This window comes from Notothenia coriiceps, unplaced genomic scaffold (genome assembly GCF_000735185.1).
Source record: "Notothenia coriiceps isolate Sejong01 unplaced genomic scaffold, NC01 NC01_scaffold00023411, whole genome shotgun sequence".
Lineage (NCBI taxonomy): Eukaryota > Metazoa > Chordata > Actinopteri > Perciformes > Nototheniidae > Notothenia > Notothenia coriiceps.
The window spans coordinates 10017-28811 of record NW_011356112.1 but is presented as its reverse complement, the minus strand read 5'-3'; the positions used below and the strand labels follow the sequence as shown (position 1 = coordinate 28811).

General features: G+C 39.9%; 1 protein-coding gene across 1 annotated transcript in view; it reads right to left on the bottom strand.

The window, feature by feature from the left end:
* The window catches only part of LOC104954486 (progestin and adipoQ receptor family member 3-like), a 13356-nt gene extending 10726 nt beyond the window's left edge, over positions 1–2630 (bottom strand). Inside the window, exons 1-3 of the mRNA XM_010781601.1 lie at positions 2453–2630; positions 1344–1557; positions 640–802 (exon numbers count right to left, since the gene is read on the bottom strand). Of these exons, the coding sequence (XP_010779903.1) occupies positions 640–802; positions 1344–1557; positions 2453–2513 (438 nt within the window). The 5' untranslated portion in view covers positions 2514–2630. The remainder of the gene's footprint in view (positions 1–639; positions 803–1343; positions 1558–2452) is intronic.
* Between the last annotated feature and the right edge of the window lie 16165 nt (positions 2631–18795).

The window sequence follows — 18795 nt, the reverse complement described above, 5'->3', positions numbered from 1 at the left end:
ATGTTACAAATGTTAAGGTTTCAATTGTATTTTGTGACTCTACTGTGACATGTTTACATGATTTAATGTACAAAAAGGTCTTAATTTGTCTGCAGCACCTCTTTTCACCCTCTGTCTGAAACCAGAGCCCAGTCTGCTCTGATTGGCTAGCTGGTTGGCTCTGTTGTGATTGGTCAACCGCTTAGAAATATGTTGGAAATGTCCCACCCTTTAGCCCATCCCAGTCAATGTGTTGGAGCTGTAGCCAATAGAAGCGCGAGTGTTACATATTGATGTCACCATGTTAAGGAGGTAAACAAAGGAGTCAGATGGATGTGTTTTAGGAAGGGGTGGAGTGTGGGAGAGAAACTCTCTCTGGAGGTAGCTTTGGGATTGTAGCCTTTCTTAGTTTCTTAAAAATACTTATTTTTATTATCTTTGTATTTTTTTTACCCAAGAAACTTTTCTTAGATTGTTTCTGTTCACACCACCAGACACGAAAGCTAATTCCTTGTATGTGGAAACGTACCTTGCAATAAACTTGATTCTGATTCTTTGCAGACCATTTACATGCACACAAATATGTTACAGTAATAAGGAGACATACTAATCATATTTTCCACAGAATGGCAATGGAGAAATGAAAGCTGGGTCCTGTACCTGGAAGCAGAAGAGTCCGATGGAGTAGATGACGTAATCCTCTTTGGAGGCGCCGATGGCCGGCAGCACTGTGGCCATGTTGTACACGCCGATAAAGAAGAATAGCAGGAAGCCCAACAGATGGCTCCAGATATTCACCGTCTCATTTGACAGAATGAAGAGGCTGCACAGATATATAAACAGATACATCAGATTTAAGAAATATTGCATTATACTTCTCTAAAATAATATTTTAGCTTGAGATCTGTAATGACAAGCAACAGCGCAGCCCAACACACAACATCCATCCATCTTCTAACGCTTATCCGAAAACCGGGTCGCGGAGTAAGCAGTAACACACAACATGCAATAAGAAAATGTTTGGATTCCAGAAAGTTTACAATTTGGGATCCCTTTTTTTTTTTTTAAATGTTGCTGCTATTTACTGACTGTAAAACTTATGTCACTTCATATAATCAACACATCTAAAACAATGACTTTGTAAGTGGCTAAAAAAAAGCCATTTAGTTGGCACATGATACAACATATCCGTGGGGTATTTTAGCATAAACAATGGGCACTAAAACCAAGGTGGAGAAATAAAACATTTCCCCCTACACAGTTGTAATGAAATCCACAATTTACATGTATTATTATTCCAACAATGTTTTTCTGTTTCAGTGTGGTCTAGCTTTTGAGTCTGAACACATTATTATATTCTTTACCTCTTGATGCACAGCCTGGAGGGCAGGTAGGCTCTGTATCCATCAGTTATGTAAGGGTTCTCCCTCAGAAACACTGGGATCTGTTCATAGGTGTACAGTCTGATACCACGGGGCACCAGCACGGGCCAGTACTGATAACTTCCCAGCTCAATGTAGTGAGCCGTCTGGGCACTCTTTTGTGGTTTCTGAGGCATAGCTGTAGTCTGACCTGAAGCTGAGGATAAAAAAAGTCACATCCAGAACCAATTAAAGCCTCACAAGTCTGATTTAACATTATGGCCTGGCTAAACAGTTGCTGTTACACTTTGACTCTGGCTTCAGTTTAACTGAGCTATCAACCAGTGCAAGGTGAAAAAGTGGTTTCTACTGTCTAGTTAAGAAATTACACACTTGTTACTGTAAAATCTTATTATCTAATGATATCACTATTTCAAGAGGAATAGGAAAAAAAGTATAATTGAAAAGCAAGTTCTCTAGACATTATCTGTATGAAAGAAACTACATGAGCTAATATTAGCTAGCTGACAGTAATTGGCTGACTGGCTTGTCTTTTATGTAATCCCATTTCGTTAACTATACCAAGCTTGTTCTTTCCCCTCCAATTTTTTTGGAGAAAAACTAGCTCCAGTGTCTGTTCAGAAATATGTAAATTGTAGGCCTATCATGTTAGCAAACGATAACCCCCAGAACATTGCTCAAGAGTTTTAGTCACAGGTTACAAAACTGTAATCCAATTAGCATCAAATATTCAAAGCACAACGTATTATTACGTTTACATAATCTAGAAACGATGCAATCTTTTTCATTGGTGTGCGAGCTTTGTATCACCTGCAATAACAGTGATTGTGTTGACATAACGTTCCTGCTTGGTCAATTATTATAAGCCGATTATGACCAAAGAAGTAACTGTAAAATAAATAATTGTAAATAAATCCCTAGGTTGTAAATAATATTGTCGTCAACCAAGTCAATTTTGGAATAACATCATTGTCTAAGCAGTTTGACAGCTAGTGGTTAAATACTGTACAGCTTTGGTGTGTCTGAAAAGGCTATCAGAGCTAGCTCACATGCCTCTTTGTTTAGAGATATTACATTAAAAACAAACTCACCTTTCAGTTTGGTATATGTGCAGTTTGTTCCATTTTGGGGCTTATAGTACGTACTACGCATTTGTCAACGTAGGTTACCATTAATTTTAAAACAACGCAGTGTATATTAAAGTTCCTGCTACAACATCTTCCAAATCACCAGATACGTCATCAGCAACGGACCCATCCACCGTGCCCAAAGACTGCCTGAGTAAAAACACAAAGCCATCGCTAAAGCATGAAAGGGTAACAACATTGTTTCCTTATCTTATTTCAACAGTTGACAAAAATGGAGGACAGAACTTGCCAAAACCTAAACCAAATTCATAAATAAAAAAAACTCGAAATAAATAATAAATAAATATAAAATAATAATAATAAAATGTGCCATTAAATGTATTTGCTTCACCCAAGTAGGCCTATACATTTCCTTTTTATTTATTTGTTCACTAACGTTTAAATGGATTAATTTATTTTTGCATTCATTTATTTATTATTAAAGTTGTTGTTGAGATGTACAGCTAGTTTTCTGGGATATTAAATGTTACACAAAACACCTTTAAAACTAATTAAATGGGAAAGTCATTGCAAGTACAGCTGTCATGAATGGGTAAATTATATAATAATAATACATTTTATTTCTATAGCGCTTTCCTTGAACCCAAAGACGCTTTACATTTGGGAGGGAGGGTAGACAAACAAAACAAAACCAAAACCAAAAAGAAACAAAGAAACAAAAACAAAACAGAAAAGCAGTCAGGAGGAAGTTGAATATATACCAGAACCAGTTTTTGGACCAGACCGTTAACATGTGTATTTCTTCTGTTAAGTTTGTTTATGGTTAAATAGTGTAAAGTTGGTCTATGGGGATGTACCTGCTTTTGGAGCGAGCCTCAAGTGTTTGTGTTCGAGGAACTTCCTTCTAAAGTCCCAGCTCTTTGATGTGATGAGAATTATGCAATGTTGAAATGAAAAAGTAGTTTTTCCCATTTTTGCCCCAATGCCTTGTAGGCCTACTTCATCTAAAATCCTGCATTAACTTTTCAATTGGTCAATTTCAGGAAAGCTTACTAGTTACATTTAATTAAAAACTCCACCTGCAAGATGCTCTTTAAATGTAGGCCGGCGAGTGCAGCTCTCAGTCTCCTGGCTGTCAGACCGCTGCACTGTGCGACTGTGTTACATCCTCCTGTCGCTAACTGTCATCCAGAATCCTCGTCACAGCAAGCGTTGGCCACAGTACTCTCAGGTGTGAGAGATGTTGGAGGATTCCCTCAGGAGGGAAGTCACACTCAGTCCTCCCTCTGCCGTTTACACCTCTCTTTAATTGCCTCACTCTCAACTGGAAGTGTGTTCTTCATTATCACGTCTAATACACCTCTCAGCACATTGACTCTGGCAAATTGTCAGCTGCCAAGTTAAGATAGTAACTCGTGCATCCAAGGGCAAACAACATGAAACTCCTGCTGCTGCAGTCGCTGCTCAATATTAATTGATTTTGTAGGCTAACAGTTGGCAGTTGGCCCATTTCCCCCTTTGTACACACTGACTTGTTGGTTTTTCTCCAGGCAGTAAGTCAAATGAAAGGATAATTGAAATTCATCACAATTATTTTTCACGGTTTTGTCCATATCTTTTAGTAATTACACACAAGATGCTGGGATCTGGTCATGTTTTTCTGGCAGGAAACATGACCGACAATCAGTTTTGTAAATAAACGAAGTTGTGCCATGAATACTAAAACTTCCCTTCCATTAGGTTCTTAAAGGTCCCATGTCATGCTTTTCCGGTTATTACCCGTCCCCTTGTGTGTTAAGGTTTTTCTGCATGTAAACGGTCTGCAAAGTCACAAACCCTCAAAGTACACCCTGTCGAGTAAAACTCTAACACAGAAAATACCTGTCTATGTTGCCCCAGAACGCCTCGTTGGAGATTTCTCTTTTTCCTCCTGGGTACAGTGACGTGCCCATACCCAAATGGAACCATTGGTCCAAATGGACCAATCCGTGGAGCCGTTACGTTTTGTCTGCGGAGCCGTTACTTCCTCACACACACTTTTCTCAGCTGCAGGTCCACCGATTTCTCCTGCCAGAGATGGCGGGACGCGGCGAGGCAGTGAGTCGGTGTGTGAGCACACACACAAACTCCCAGCCAGGCTGTCAGTGTGTGTGTGGGCTCGGACTGGGTTTCGCTGTGTCTCGCTGTCTCGCAGACGGCCACTGGGCTCACAGGGAGGGGGGGCAGGAGCTCCAACAAGCCGTTTAGGACAGAGAGTGAATACACATACAGAGATGCTATATGTAGTAAACCAATGTGAGTTTGGAAAATTGCACAATATAAATCTATTTTAGTAGACCTCAACAATGGAATTATGATCAGTAGAAATGGCCATGACATGGGACATTTAAATCTTGGTGGGATGTAAATATTTAAATAAAACAAATTATTCAACTGAAACACCGAGCACAATCTTGCCAGCTCTCTAAAAGTAGCTAGCAGCTCTAGCTACACAGGTTGCAAAATCTAGCAACAAATTTGTCAAGTTGGCAACACTGACAGCCCGTCTTTCGGCCTCTGTCCAAAGTCACTTCCCCCTATCAGTAGCACTTAAACAACTTACATGGCTTTCATGCTGTAATGCTAGCATGCTGTCATGCTAGTAGCTTCTGGAAGACTGGTGATGTGCAATGAGTGCACAAAGCCCATCAAATCATTTGGTTGGCTGCAGGAATTAACTGAATGAACTTACTTACTGTAAGACACGAGACAGCAACAGATAAGTGTGTTTTATTTCTTTTTTAAGAAAATTGGATTAGTTCATTGTTTTCCGAATGTGAAGAGTAGACTATTTGCAGTGAACATCTTTCTTGACTAGATTACATACAATACATATTCTGGGTTTTCCCTTTCCTGTGTTGTGTCATATAGTATTTTGTGTTGGTAAATGGGATGCTTCGATGGGAATCCTTTGCCTTCTTCCATAACATAGTGACATCACTATGTAACACTCTATTGGCTTGTACTCCAACATATTGTACGCTAAGGTGCAGGACATTTCATATAAACCTGACAATTAGTTGTTAAAAAGGAAAATGTTTATCAGAAAGTTTCATGGTGTTGCCTTTTAAGCCATGGAAAACAGAACGTAGTACATTCATACAGAGGACACGCCTCTCACATGCACTGTGGTCGTTCATTAAAAAAACTCCCCGTCTCCTGCCCCACCACCTTCTTCCTGAGTCTTCACCGATTCACTGTGACAATCTGTCGTTGTGCCTTTTTTTATCTTCTCAATCCTTGCCTTTGCTTCCTGTCCTCCATTTTTCTGTCAGACTTAACATATAGAGACATGTGCCTCAATGCAATTATGCATTAAGCGGCGTGTAATGGGACATGAAATTAAACTGCTCCAACTTAATCTCTGAATGTTACTTATAAAAAGCAGGAGATGATTTGTGTTTTGGCCGTTTCTACAGTGTTGAAATATCACAATGTTTTCATGAGGTGCGTCTTTCAATGAAATGTGCAATAAAACAGCACTACATTGCATCTTAATTGAGGGTGCCTACACTGTCTTGGCAATTGAAAGTCTCTCCTTTCTAAACAATGTGCTGTTAGAGTGGTTTAAATAGAGCTAGACAGATAGCCCCCAGGCCACCAATGTCCTTTGGGATTGTCAGGGTCGTCAAAGGAACACAAGGCTATGCTGGTGTGTTTCTCCCTGAGTCTTGCACTTAAATGGCTCATTACGTTACAGTAAAAAACGTTAAATGTTATACCTCTTCTCACTTATGTTAAACAAATGCAAAAATTGACTATATGCTATTGCACAGAGGAGAAATTAACAATGCATGACACGTTTCATTGAATCCATCCTCAGGCCTCTCTCTCTACATGAACCTCAGCTTCCACCATTTCCTCCCACCTGCCCCAGAATGGTAAACTACTTCGATAAAACCTCACATCTCGGGGCTAGAATCTGTATTTTTCTCTCAAAACCCTAAACCCAAAGCTCTCAGGCATCACAGGCTTCAAAAGAAGTGCCCGCCAAATGTTAGCCCGCATGTCGTGCCAAGACTAGACAGGCCCTTTGCAAAGCTAACACGGCCTCGCGGCGGCTTGTGCTCGTCAGCGGCCGGCTGGTCTCATTGGCTTTATTTATAGTCGGCGCCACAAGACATCTGCTGGAGACGAGACTCTGTCCTCTGTGTCCACACAGCACTGCACAGAGGGAGCTTGTCAACGCTTTTTCGAAAGGCAAAGTGTTTGCGAGGACCTCGGTCAGAGGAGGGGAGAGACGGCTGCAACCTTCCTCTAATAGGACGGGTGTCCCCTTCGATTGATTTCTCCGCAGCTCTGATTAACGAGACCGGAAGACAGAGGGAGGCTTCACAGTTTGTCGTGTCTCGTGTGTTAGCCGATGTTTACTTGATCTGAGAGCTGTTGTTTGTTTGGTGTGTTCAGTCTGGTCGTCGCTCGCCACTATTTTGGGACCCTGACACTTGGATGCAGTTCGTCTGATGCGGCCTCGCCTTTTCCTCCCCCCCTCCTCCGTGTCACACAGGGTTTTTCACTCTCCCCGATCGTCTCCGCCTCACATTGAGGACGTCTGGATGTCTCTGGCTGACCGTGCTTTAGGCCTTGACACAAAGTGTCGGGGACAGCTCTTTGCTCTAACCACAGAGCGGGGGGTGAAGTCAGACTGCCACAGAGGGAGAGAGTGTGAAAATAGTCTGTTCACATGTTCCTGAAGAGAAGCAACCTGAGAAAGCCGACATTACAAGAAGAGGGTAAAAATACCAGAAATCGTAACAAATCTGGTTTATCTGTTCTACAGACCGTTGCACATATAATATTTCAAGTCAAAAGTAGGCCTAGTTCGTTTTTGCTGTGTTGCATTGTAATAAAGTAGTTGTACACAGTTAAAATATGTATTTAATGAAACATGTTAGCCCTGTTTTAACCCAGATTAAGGCTTCCCTAAATCACAAAAGAAATCTGCCATGAAGAGGAATGTCATTGCTCTTTCTGCTCTGAAACCTCGATAGGTGCCCTGAGGAGCCCCTTCACTAAGTTCTCCCATCAGGGCTCATTCACGAAACTCAGACCCTTTCCTGTAGTGTGTTTTACAGGTTTCTGTGCACGTAAATGGTCTTCAAAGGCTTAAATTCCAAAGTTCATGCAAAAGGAAGTTTCTCTCCTACACCCCCCTCTGCCTGAAACGCCTCTATTGGAATCCTTTGATTTTTTCCGTACTATAGTGACCAATCACAACAGAGCCGGCCAGCTAACCAATCAGAGCAGACTGGGCTCTGGTTTCAGACAGAGGGTGAAAAGAGGTGCTGCATCACAGGCAGTATGAGAAGAATAAAGACCTTTTTGAACATTAAAGCATGGAGTCATGTCACAGTAGAGACACTACATACAATTATGAAACCTGAAAATTAGCATGACTGTGTTTCTTATGTTATAAACAAGGTGACTGGATTGTTACTAAGGAAGGGCCAAATAATGAACATGTAAATGTAAAAAATACTTATTGGTATCAAATGATTGACCACGTTAAATATTTAAGTGTTTATAATTGTATTGTTTAAGATAATCCTGACAATTATTCTTATTGTTTCGGAATGCCTTATTTAATTGGACATTTTCTGTTGGTTTCTGCATGGACTACAAATGAGCTGCTGTGCCAACAGTGAATCATTCACATTGATGTTTCCCAAAAATGTCCATGTTGATAAAGGGTATTGTCCACATGAATAGCCAAATATTTAATGGATAAAATATAAACCAAGCTGCTATTAGGCAAGACACATACCAAACCGTTTTTCTGCTCAGAAGCCATATGTAGAACAACTCATCACAATCAAGGAAAAAAATAAGTAAAACTCAAATTTTGCATCAACAAATGTTCCATAACTAATGTCTTGTAGCATCTGGGTTACTGAGCTCTTTCTGGAAATGAAGTGGTTTTCATGCTTTAGTCTTTTTTTTTTTTTGATGGAAAGTTTAATCTGTATAACAATATTGAAAAGCATTGGTCTTAATCTCCAGGCTTCCTTTTACTTTTTTATTGTTTAAGTCTTAGAAGATACATCTGGTTCCCTATCTTGTAATTCCTGCCAGGATAGCAAAGAAAAGTGAAAACAATTTTGACATGGATGGAGGGATTAAGGAGGTGGTTGTTTTACGGGACATTTAGCTGCTGCTGCTGGGAATGAGATGAATGCCTCAACGACTGCTGCGACGTGTTGTACTTTTCTGCAGCTGGCAGAAACTTCCACGGTAATCCTTAATGGATCAGAAATGGTAAGTCCATCCTCATCACTCAGACAATTTAAGCTTTTTGACACAAAGAGTATGTAGGCAGGGTACTTTATTATTTATTTGATTTTCAGAACAAAACCAAAATAAGCCCTTTAATACACAATTGACTGTAGATTAGACCTGCATATGCGCTGTTGTATTTATCCTCTTTCTGCAGGGTTACATGGGCTGCAGATTGCTTTTCTTGAGTTTTCCAAAGAAGATTTAGATTTAAAAGAATATGTAATTATGGATTTTTCAAAACCTAAAAATACCTTTTTTGGGTGATTGTTACTTGTCTTGTCTCCTCTAAAGCAACTTATTTCAGGTTGGAGCCCTGTAGTCCTGCAGGTCAAATATGTTTAATTTTAAAAGGGCAATGCTTTTCAACGTTTTCCTTTTCCCGTAGTGTGTTAGGTTACTGTGCATGTAAATGGTCTGCAAAGGCTACAATCCCAATGTTCACCCCAGAGGGAGCACGAATGCCTCGATCAGACTCCTTTGTTTACCTACAGAACATAGTGGCATCACTATACTCACACTTGCTATTGTATAAGCATTTTACCAATCACAACAGAGCCGGCCAGCTAACCAATCAGAGCAGACTGGGCTCTGGGTTCAGACAGAGGGTGAAAAGAGGTGCTGCGGCACAGGCAATCAAAATAAATAACTTTTTGAACATTAAAGAATGTCATAGTAGAGGTATGAACCGGAACATGTGCATGATATGTCCTGTGAGATACCGCATGTGTAGGTTTCTGATATGACGTTTGCTGACATTATCTTGACCTAATTTTCAGTCAGAAATAAACTTTGAAATAACATTAAACATAACGGTTATTCAGAGCTTTCTTCCTCTACAATTTGTATAATCTCATGTACTGCTTTATTTTTGACAATGGGCAGAAAAAGGGACAGTATTCCCAGGTGATTTAAAATAGGAGTACCTGGGTCCCCCATATTTTATTATATAATGTAATACTTTTACAGGAAACAAGGTGTATAGGACATACAAACAACACTTTAATACTGTAAGATTTGATATCTATTAAACAAAAATCAAGTAGTTTGATAAATGATGTTCAGTTGATTTATACTCCAAGTGGTGTGGAGAAATTGTATTTATATCATTGCTAGAAAGCAGGAAAAAATTGAATTTTTTTTTTCCAGAACATTTTTAAGGTTGTATAATCAGAAAATTGACACATGACCTCCGCTTTTTTTTTTTAATGATCTGCACTCATCTGAGAGACACAGTGTATGTTAGCATGCAGGACTTAAGTCAGTCTCATATGTACAGATTTAGTTGATGCAATGACTCAATAGTTAAAATCAATGAAGTTGAGCTGCTGTTGGAAATCCCAAGTGATCATGATGTTTCTCAGATGTTAGGCTGCAGTTCAGTGAGCGTCCTGTAGAGGTCACTCTGTCCCTGCTGAGGACATCAGGCGACAGTAGAGCAGCAGAAGGACACCCACTGAACATGAGCTGCTTCAGGAAAAACCTCCTTAAAGTGAGGAGTCTAATCTCTCGCTGCCGAGGAAACACTCACTGTACAGTATGTGGCCACGAAGGATATCATGATAAATATTATCGTCATTGAATTAAAATTACAACGTAAATCTGCTAATTTCTCTATATGCAATATAATTAATTAAATATATCTCTTGATCACAGAGAAAATGTATCATGAGCATAGCTGTAAATGTGCACATATGTTAAAGAGATTTATTTTTAAAATGGCATAGGTTAAATAAAAGATTGACAATTAAAAACAAGCATCTCGATCACCTTACAAGTCAAGCTCAGAGTAAATGAGTAACAATTATTTCTATGTATGGTTTTTGTGTGTGTTATTTATATTATTTTCTAAATTAATAATTAATTTATCATGAGCAAGCATTTATAAATGTGTATATATGTTAGAACGTTTTATTAAAAATGTTTTTTCTTTGTACTTAAACCTTATTGTATACAGGGGTTAAATAAAAGATGAAAATGAAAAACAAGCAAATATTTAAAAGCATTTTAGCCACCCTACAAGTCAAGCTTGTATTTCTAAAGCATTAGTAATTGCAATTGTATTTATTATAAATGGTGAATTTATTTCTTTCTTTATTATTTATGAATGGTTTGATGTGGTATTTTGTGTTTCCTTAAAGCATGTGTTGCCTTTAATTAGCAGTAGGGCCACAATAAAGAGAAAGACCAATTTAATTAATTGTAAAAAAGACATAAAATCTTTTTTATACATAAAAAAGCTACAGGTAAAGCAAATAATACCAAAACCCTTCCAATGCAGGAATACATGTCTGAATGAGCAGCTACAGTATGGTGACCTGCAGTAAATGACACACACAGTTGTTACTTGCTGTTTCACTGTGTGTCTACAACAAAGACTTCCAGCTGCAGAGCAATGAATCAGAGGCGAGACTGAGAGGAGAGCGGAGCCTCTACTCCCCTCTGAAGGCAGCAGGTGGCGCTATGGTATCTCTGTTTGGGTCCTCCATAGAGACATCAACTCCCTGCATGAGCTCCAGTGTGTGAGACCCCCAGACTGGCTCCTGCATCAGGCCAATAATAAATAACACACCAAGTGGGGGCTGTTTCAACTGGTATGATTTATTAAAAGTTAGTGCATTAGATCAGGGCAATAATTGAAGTTATGATTAAGGAAATGACAGGATTGGGACCTGTGGATGATGAAAAATGGATGGACAGATTAGTAGATGGATCTCGTTTGATAAATAATTCACAGTTGGATTGAACCAGATTGAGGAACAAGCTTTTTGTACCAGGAAGCTCTTTGGCTGGTGGCATGTTCATCATTGTCATCATATGCAATCCAGTATTAAGACGGATACTGCCTGATCCCATCAAGATAATGGGTATCATGTCTCCTGGCGTTAGGAGGGGGGGTGTACGGTGGGACGGAGAAGATGATTTCTTTTGTTTCCTCTGCTCTTCTCTGCAGGCATGTCGACCCTGTGAGTCTACAGCACATGCCGCCACCATTTACAGAGCGCCCTAACGCAGAATGAATACCTCGGAAGTTAAGGATGCGTCCTCAGGTTGGAGCGGGGAGGAGATTTCAGGATCCCAGCCTGCAGCCAGGACCAAAGGGAGATACTTTGTTCACAGCAGAAGGGTTGTTCTGTATCTGTGATGAAGAGAAAGACGGAGACAGAAAAAGAGGGAGAAAGGGGGGAGGTTAGCTTTCAGCCTGTCATCGCAGGAGAGGTCACGCTGGATCTGTTCCAGGTTGCGTTCATACCAAATACATCCATTATCATTTACAAATGAGTGGGTCATATCTGAACAAATTATTGTTCCTTATGCAGGATGTAAACTTAGTTAACATTAAGCGATGTCAATAAGTCCAATTAATTCATTATTGTACCTATTTCTTTTGTTTGTTTCTGATTCAATCTTCTTACAGCATTTGGCTTCAGGTGTTTGATTAAAATGAATATGATAATGTAAATGACTACATTACAAGTTAAAGTAAATAAGTACAATTAGGACCTACTGAAGTATTAGAAAAAAGTTGCACAATAACAAATATATAAATTGGACTTTAATAATTCCCTCTGATGCAGTGAGAATGTTCCAGCTTTTAGTCAAACAATTCTTACCACAGGGTCTTTATTCTTTCCCAGAAAAGAATGTCTTCCCAGTGGCTCATGCACACATGACCTGTGATTTTAGTCATGTGATCACAAGTGGTCCCACAACAGGTATAGCATAAGCAACAAATCCTCTAATCTTTACAACGAGATAAGCCATTTCTACCCTCTAACATGACCTACAGGACATCCGGGGCAGGAGAACCTGTGCTCATAACTAAACATAGCGGACCCAATTTTAAACATGTGGTAATGTCGTGACATATTTAGAGTTTGCAGGGTTCCTGCAGGTTTCACCAACTCAAATGTAAGACTTTTTAAGACCTTTTTAAGACCACTTTGAATAGAATTTAAGACATATTTCACAGCAAGAAAGTATGACAGAAAATTGCTATGAAAGAAGAAATACGTCCCATTATTACTTTCAAAGTAAATGTATTCACGTTCAACATCAACGATGTTGAACAGCAAACAGAATTGCAGGTCACCCTTGAAAAAGAGATATTTTGATCTCAAGGGGCTTTGACCTGGTTAAATAAAGGCTACAAACAAACAAACAAACAAACTGTGTTAGCCAAAAACCTGAAAAAAAAGAACTGCCTAACCGTGAAAGTGTGTGTGCGTGTGTGTATCTGTGTATGTATGTGTGGCAAGAGCTATCTTCTGAGCTCTGCTGCCTTGGCTACAATCATTCATCGTTGCTGTTGTAGGATTGGTGTTTAGCTACGGTATTTAGCGTCCACAGCACCTCCACTTTTAGGGTTGACGTAGACCCAAACGTCGCCCGGAGGCAGTGGTCGAGTTAACCGAATATTTTCCGTCTCTGATGGATTTTTTTTAACAATGACGGAAAGATCTGAAAGCAGTCTGTCATTTTTGACGGATTAGAACAAACTCGGAACAGCGCAAAAGTTTCCCCGCAGCGAGGCTCCGGTGTTATGCCGTGTTATGCATGCCCTCCAAAAAGGAAATTATATTATTTCCAAACCGTACTTTACCGTACAAATCATTGAAATGTCTGGGAGTTTTTGCTTTACGCTGTGCTCGCTCCCGCGAGGTGCATGCATGTATCTCTCGGCGGGCATGCATAATACTGGCGCAAAGGTTCACGAGCGTGCTCTCGCTAGCTGAAGCTTGGTTGCTAGGTTAGGTTAGGTTGCTGGGTGTTCTCCGATAAAGGGCCAGGGGGGTGCAAAGTTAGTGATGACTGGTTCCATGTTGATTTATTTCAATACAAATTGTAGGGGGGAACTGAAAGGCTCTTACCATAGGCCTACTGGTTACTTTGCAGCCCGGACATTTCCCCCAAAACACATTTAGACGTGATCGCAACACAGAAGTAACTTTCAAATCATATTTAAGACCTTTCTAATTTGTTTTGATCATATTTAAGACTTTTTAAGGCCTTGAATTCCGATTATCAAATGTAAGACTTTTTAAGACCCCGCGGGAACCCTGTGTTGTATGTGTAGGCAATAAAACTACTTGGCTAGGTTTATGAGAACATTGCGGTTAGAGTAATAATAAGTATGTTTTTTATGGAACTTAAGTTACATGACGTTAATGAAGAACACTATCAAATTAAAGTGAATGGACTTTGAGTCAAGCAATGGTCTCTTGAGTCAACGTCCTGTTTGTTGGAACCGTCCATCATGTTTCTAGATGGTTATCCTAAATGTGGTGCAAATTGTCAATACTCTTGCAAAGGCTCACTCCCTGGCCACATATCCTAGCATTTACCATTCAAGAACAATGACTTACATTAGCCATTTTGCTAAAGTTTCACAAATGTAGTGTAACCATCTAGGCTGGAACCCTATTTTCTATTTTTTACAACAAATCAAACAACATCCTTCTTTCTTCTTGTTATAATTACTACTGCCACCCGGGTTTGCCGCCAAACAATGAAAAGTGATTAAGGGTCATAATAATATTACAAAAATAAAATAATAACCTATGCTGCTCGATAGCCAGATATCCACTGCCAAGTACACAGGTTTGACTACCAAAGTTTCAGGCAATGTCTTCCACTCTATGTCCCCATTTCAACACTGTATCTTCAATAAAAGCACTCTCTGGCTAAAAAAATAACCTTTAAATATAGATATTTTTAAACTATCACTTGTTTACTAGGGGTGGGATGGATTCAAACCATTCCAACCGTTTAAACTCCTCTCTCTCAAGGTCAATATTCCAGAGATCTTTCAAGTTATAGTGATAGTATTCTATTTTAGGATAAAAACAATAGTTTCTAGAACAATTTCTTGAAACCAGTTGATTATTGTTCCCGCTGTGTTGGAAGGCTCTTTTAGCTCCAGCGCCCCTCCCCCCATCCGACTCCATACCCATCCAAGCCCTGCAGTGCAAATTCACCTAAAAGAGGAGACAGGGAGTGGGTGAGTGGGCAGGGCATGGGAGGGGGGGGGGGGGTGAGTGTCTCGAAGGTCAAGCACAGAGCGGCGAAGTTGGGGTGGAAGCAAACTAATGAGTTTTTCCGTTCTCTCCCTGCCCCGGACCGCTGGCATCACCTCGCTGTCCTGTCAATCCAACTCCCCCTCCTCAACCCACCTATCGTCTTCCCCCTCCCATCTTTCTCTCTTCCCACCTTCACTCCACAGATGAGAAGGAAAAAAAACAGGAAAAAAACAGTTTATTTCTGAACAGGCCTCTTAATCTATTTGGACTGGGCATAATAGGACATTTGCATGGCGAGCACAGCGAGGTGTCAGCGATAACCACGGGGTTGTGACTTCCCCTCCGAAATATGCTGAGCTTTCGCTAACCTCTCATCAAACACGCTGATCTTTATGGACTGTATCATATTGTGCCGTAATGTGCTTTATTGTCCACAGAATAAGCTTTTCTTTAAGGTAATTGGAAAGCGGGAAATGGCCGCTATCGGCGGACTTTTTAAATACATTATTCCTGAAATGTGGCTTGTGTAATGACCCTGTCGGTGTAAAACGTGAGATTTATCTTGGCAGCAGAAATTGATCCATTTCACCTTTGTCTAATGGAAATTTTTATCAAGGATTATCTGTTTATGTAAATGAGCGTGGCCCCTGGAACGGAGTGGATAAAAAGTCTGGAGGGGGGAGCCGTTAATCTAGGGCCTCTTTACGTGTCAGTCTGGACATAATGCATACAGGATTCATCTCTGTGGGGGTGTTAAGAGTGTGTGTGCGTGTGTGTGTGTGTGTGTGTGTGTGTGTGTGTGTGGGTGTGTGTGTGTGTGTGTATATGAAGGTTCCTGTACCTCTATGTCTGAGAACCAGGTGGACTTGCAGACCTTCACAGTGAAGATATTCTTGCTTGCGTTTTTTAACTGAGTTGTTTTAGGGGTCCGGAATACGGTTTAGGGTTATCGATTTACTAAGTACATTGCTGTTGAACTGTTGATGATTAAAGGTGATGATTTTAACATCCTGGAACAAAGTCCCTTCTTGGAAACCAGACCTTGTTCTACATAAGTAGTCCAGCCAACAAAATAGACTTTGCCAACCAATGCCAACATGTATAGCCTACAGCTTCCGGTTCTTTGCTTCTTCAAATGATATCCCATTGGTTAAATGGATCACTAACAACGCCAACCTAGCATTCTGTTTAAACACCAATTAACATCACAATATGTAAGAACAATATAAACGTAATTTCAGGGCCATTAAGATTAGCATTAGCATTTGATCCCGGTTTTCTAGAACTACTTGAAATCCTGTAAGCCGTGACAGCTTATATGTGAAATATATTTGTTGAATAAAGAAATACAATCCTGACTTTTCCTAAACATACATATTATTTTTGTGTGTTTTAAAAAAATGTTTTGGTAGTTTTAACCTATTTTGGCCCTACAGAACCAGACTGATTTTTCATCCGAGTCATCATTATCATATCATATCATATCATTGTCTCTCTCAGGGGACAGGGAATTCTGTGAGGTCATATGACCATTTATAGTGTTGACGATGATAGTGAATACTACAACCATGTGTGTATATGTGTGTAAAGGTCTACATTTTAGCATAGATTTTTCTGATGTGGTGCCTGATAAGTTTTAGGAAACTGTAGAACAAAACATTTTAGTTTAAGAGAGGTCTTCTTTACGGTTAATGAAACCAATGTTGACTGTTAGAAAGAGATCCACCATCCATAACACTCTCTAGCTTGTTGTGAAAAGTGCTCAATTATTTAAATGATTTGACTTTAAAGTGCCAAGAAACATGGTCATCGTCCAGCAAAGTTAAAGAATAAGAAGACGTCTACTAGCTAGTACAAATGGATATAGGCAGAGCGGATTTCAACAATGTTTAAACAATTGGCCTTGTATATGAATTATCAGTAAGGGAATTCATTTTTTTAACAAGTTAGCGTAAAGTGTAAAATGTTCTTTTACAAGGAAGTAAACACATTTTTGCCACATATTATGAAGGTTACTGAAATTGGTAAGCTTTTTAAACCCAAACCGAACACACTGTTATCGAAACATGGACACTTGGCTTGCAGTTATTTAGCATTTAAAAAAAAAAATGTGGGTTTCAAACTGGCACACAACTATGAGAAATGTATTTCATGTGTAGCAATATGAGAGCACGTCACTCAAATGTCAGTGTCATTCCAAAAAGCTTTGAATGTCCACAACAAAGGATGCACTCAGCTTGTGTTGGCGTTATTTCAGGCCCCATAATGTCTATTCATCACAGAGGCTCTTAGCATATTTCCATATCATAAAACTTTCCACAGACAGCTCCGTTATGTGCGGCATTATATGGTAACTCAGACGTTTGGACATGTCAGCTGCAGAATAGATGGCACATTTTGGATCGCCGACTGCGCGGCATGAAAAATGAATGAATAGCGTGGAAGCTGTGAGTGGTGGCGGTGGGCTACAGTCACTTAGAAGTGCGGCTGTAAAGATTGACAAGGCCCCCCTCACTTGTGTTTTCATTGCAGCGGACGCTTTTGATGTTTTATGGGAGAGGCCTCGCCTTGTTGTCAGAGTCTTTGCCGTGACAGCAGTGCGACGGTCTTGACAGTCACCCAGCTGGTGGGGGGATTCTCCACGGAGGACAGCAAATGGAGCTTCACCGGGAGCCAGCGGTCCCCCGGTGGCCCCCGCTGTCATCTGCCATCCTGACAGGCAGATAGAGAGGGGAGAGGCAGCCGGGCTAAGTGACAGACACGCCAATGTGACCCAATCCACCAGAGGGAAGGCTTCATCACCATCTTAAACGCCCTGATGTTCTCAGAGGCCAGAGACTGAGAAGACCGGGTCTGAGCCCGGGCTAACCTCAGCCCTCAGCCCGCAGCCCCCCCCCTCCCCCCTGCTTACCAAACAGAGACCTTGATGCATCACAGCGGCCAGAGTTCAGCAGGATGAGGGGAGGGAGCAGACAAACAGAGAGACACTGGGATACAGATGATGATGTATGGCATCAAGCATAATGCTGCTGAACACAGACTGAACCCACAGGTCCTCTGGCTACAGGAAAAAAAACATTTACTATCATTCAATGAAGAATTATGTGGCCTCATTCATCTTTTGGTAAATTCAGCCATTGGGGTTTTTTCTAACATTAATCATATGAACTAACTATTTGTGGGGAGATGTCTGTACAGCCACATTTTGTATCGTAAGTTGAACCATAAAGTCACTCTTTAATAAAATCTCACAAAAAATGTTTAGACAATAAATATATCTTTTGATTTTCAAATGCTTTTTTAAAGTCACGCTGTGACATTGTTTGTGCTTCTAACTGTTTATGTTCCATGTCCACAGATCTCAGATAATAAAAAAAAATCTATAAAACGATAATAGTAAACTGAATTGATGGCTCAAAATGTATAAGAAAACATCTTGACCTTGTTAGAAAACAACAACAAAAACAGCAATCAAACAAAGACCTTTCCTTTAAAATTGCCTTAAATGTATACAATCGTCTTATCAACATGGAAGGGGAAAAATATGATTGCTTCATAATGAATGTATTTTTGCTATTATTGTAGTAATCCAAAACAAATTTAAGTTAATTTAATTAAATATAAGGTAATCTTCTTGCAAGCTGTAGCCACAAGTAAGCCAAGTGAATTGAATGTATTGTACATCTTCTGTCTTGAGGTATAATTGTACTTAAGATTAATATTTATAAGTATATTTTGATGCAGGACTTTTACTTGTTAGAGTGTATTTTTACAAAGCGGTAGCACTACAACAGAAAGTTTGAGATTTAAGATGTGTTAGGCCTTTTTTAATGCCACCAAGAATTACATTTAAATAAAACCTTACAAAAACCGATATTGAAGAAAGGAAAACTATAATCAATGTTTTCGGTTCGGGACAATTTGGCTTGCCCTGTTGCTGGTATTGGAGATGGGGTTGGAGGCTTGGCCGTGACGAGGGTAGAACAGAACTGGGAAATACCTTGTGTCTGTTGG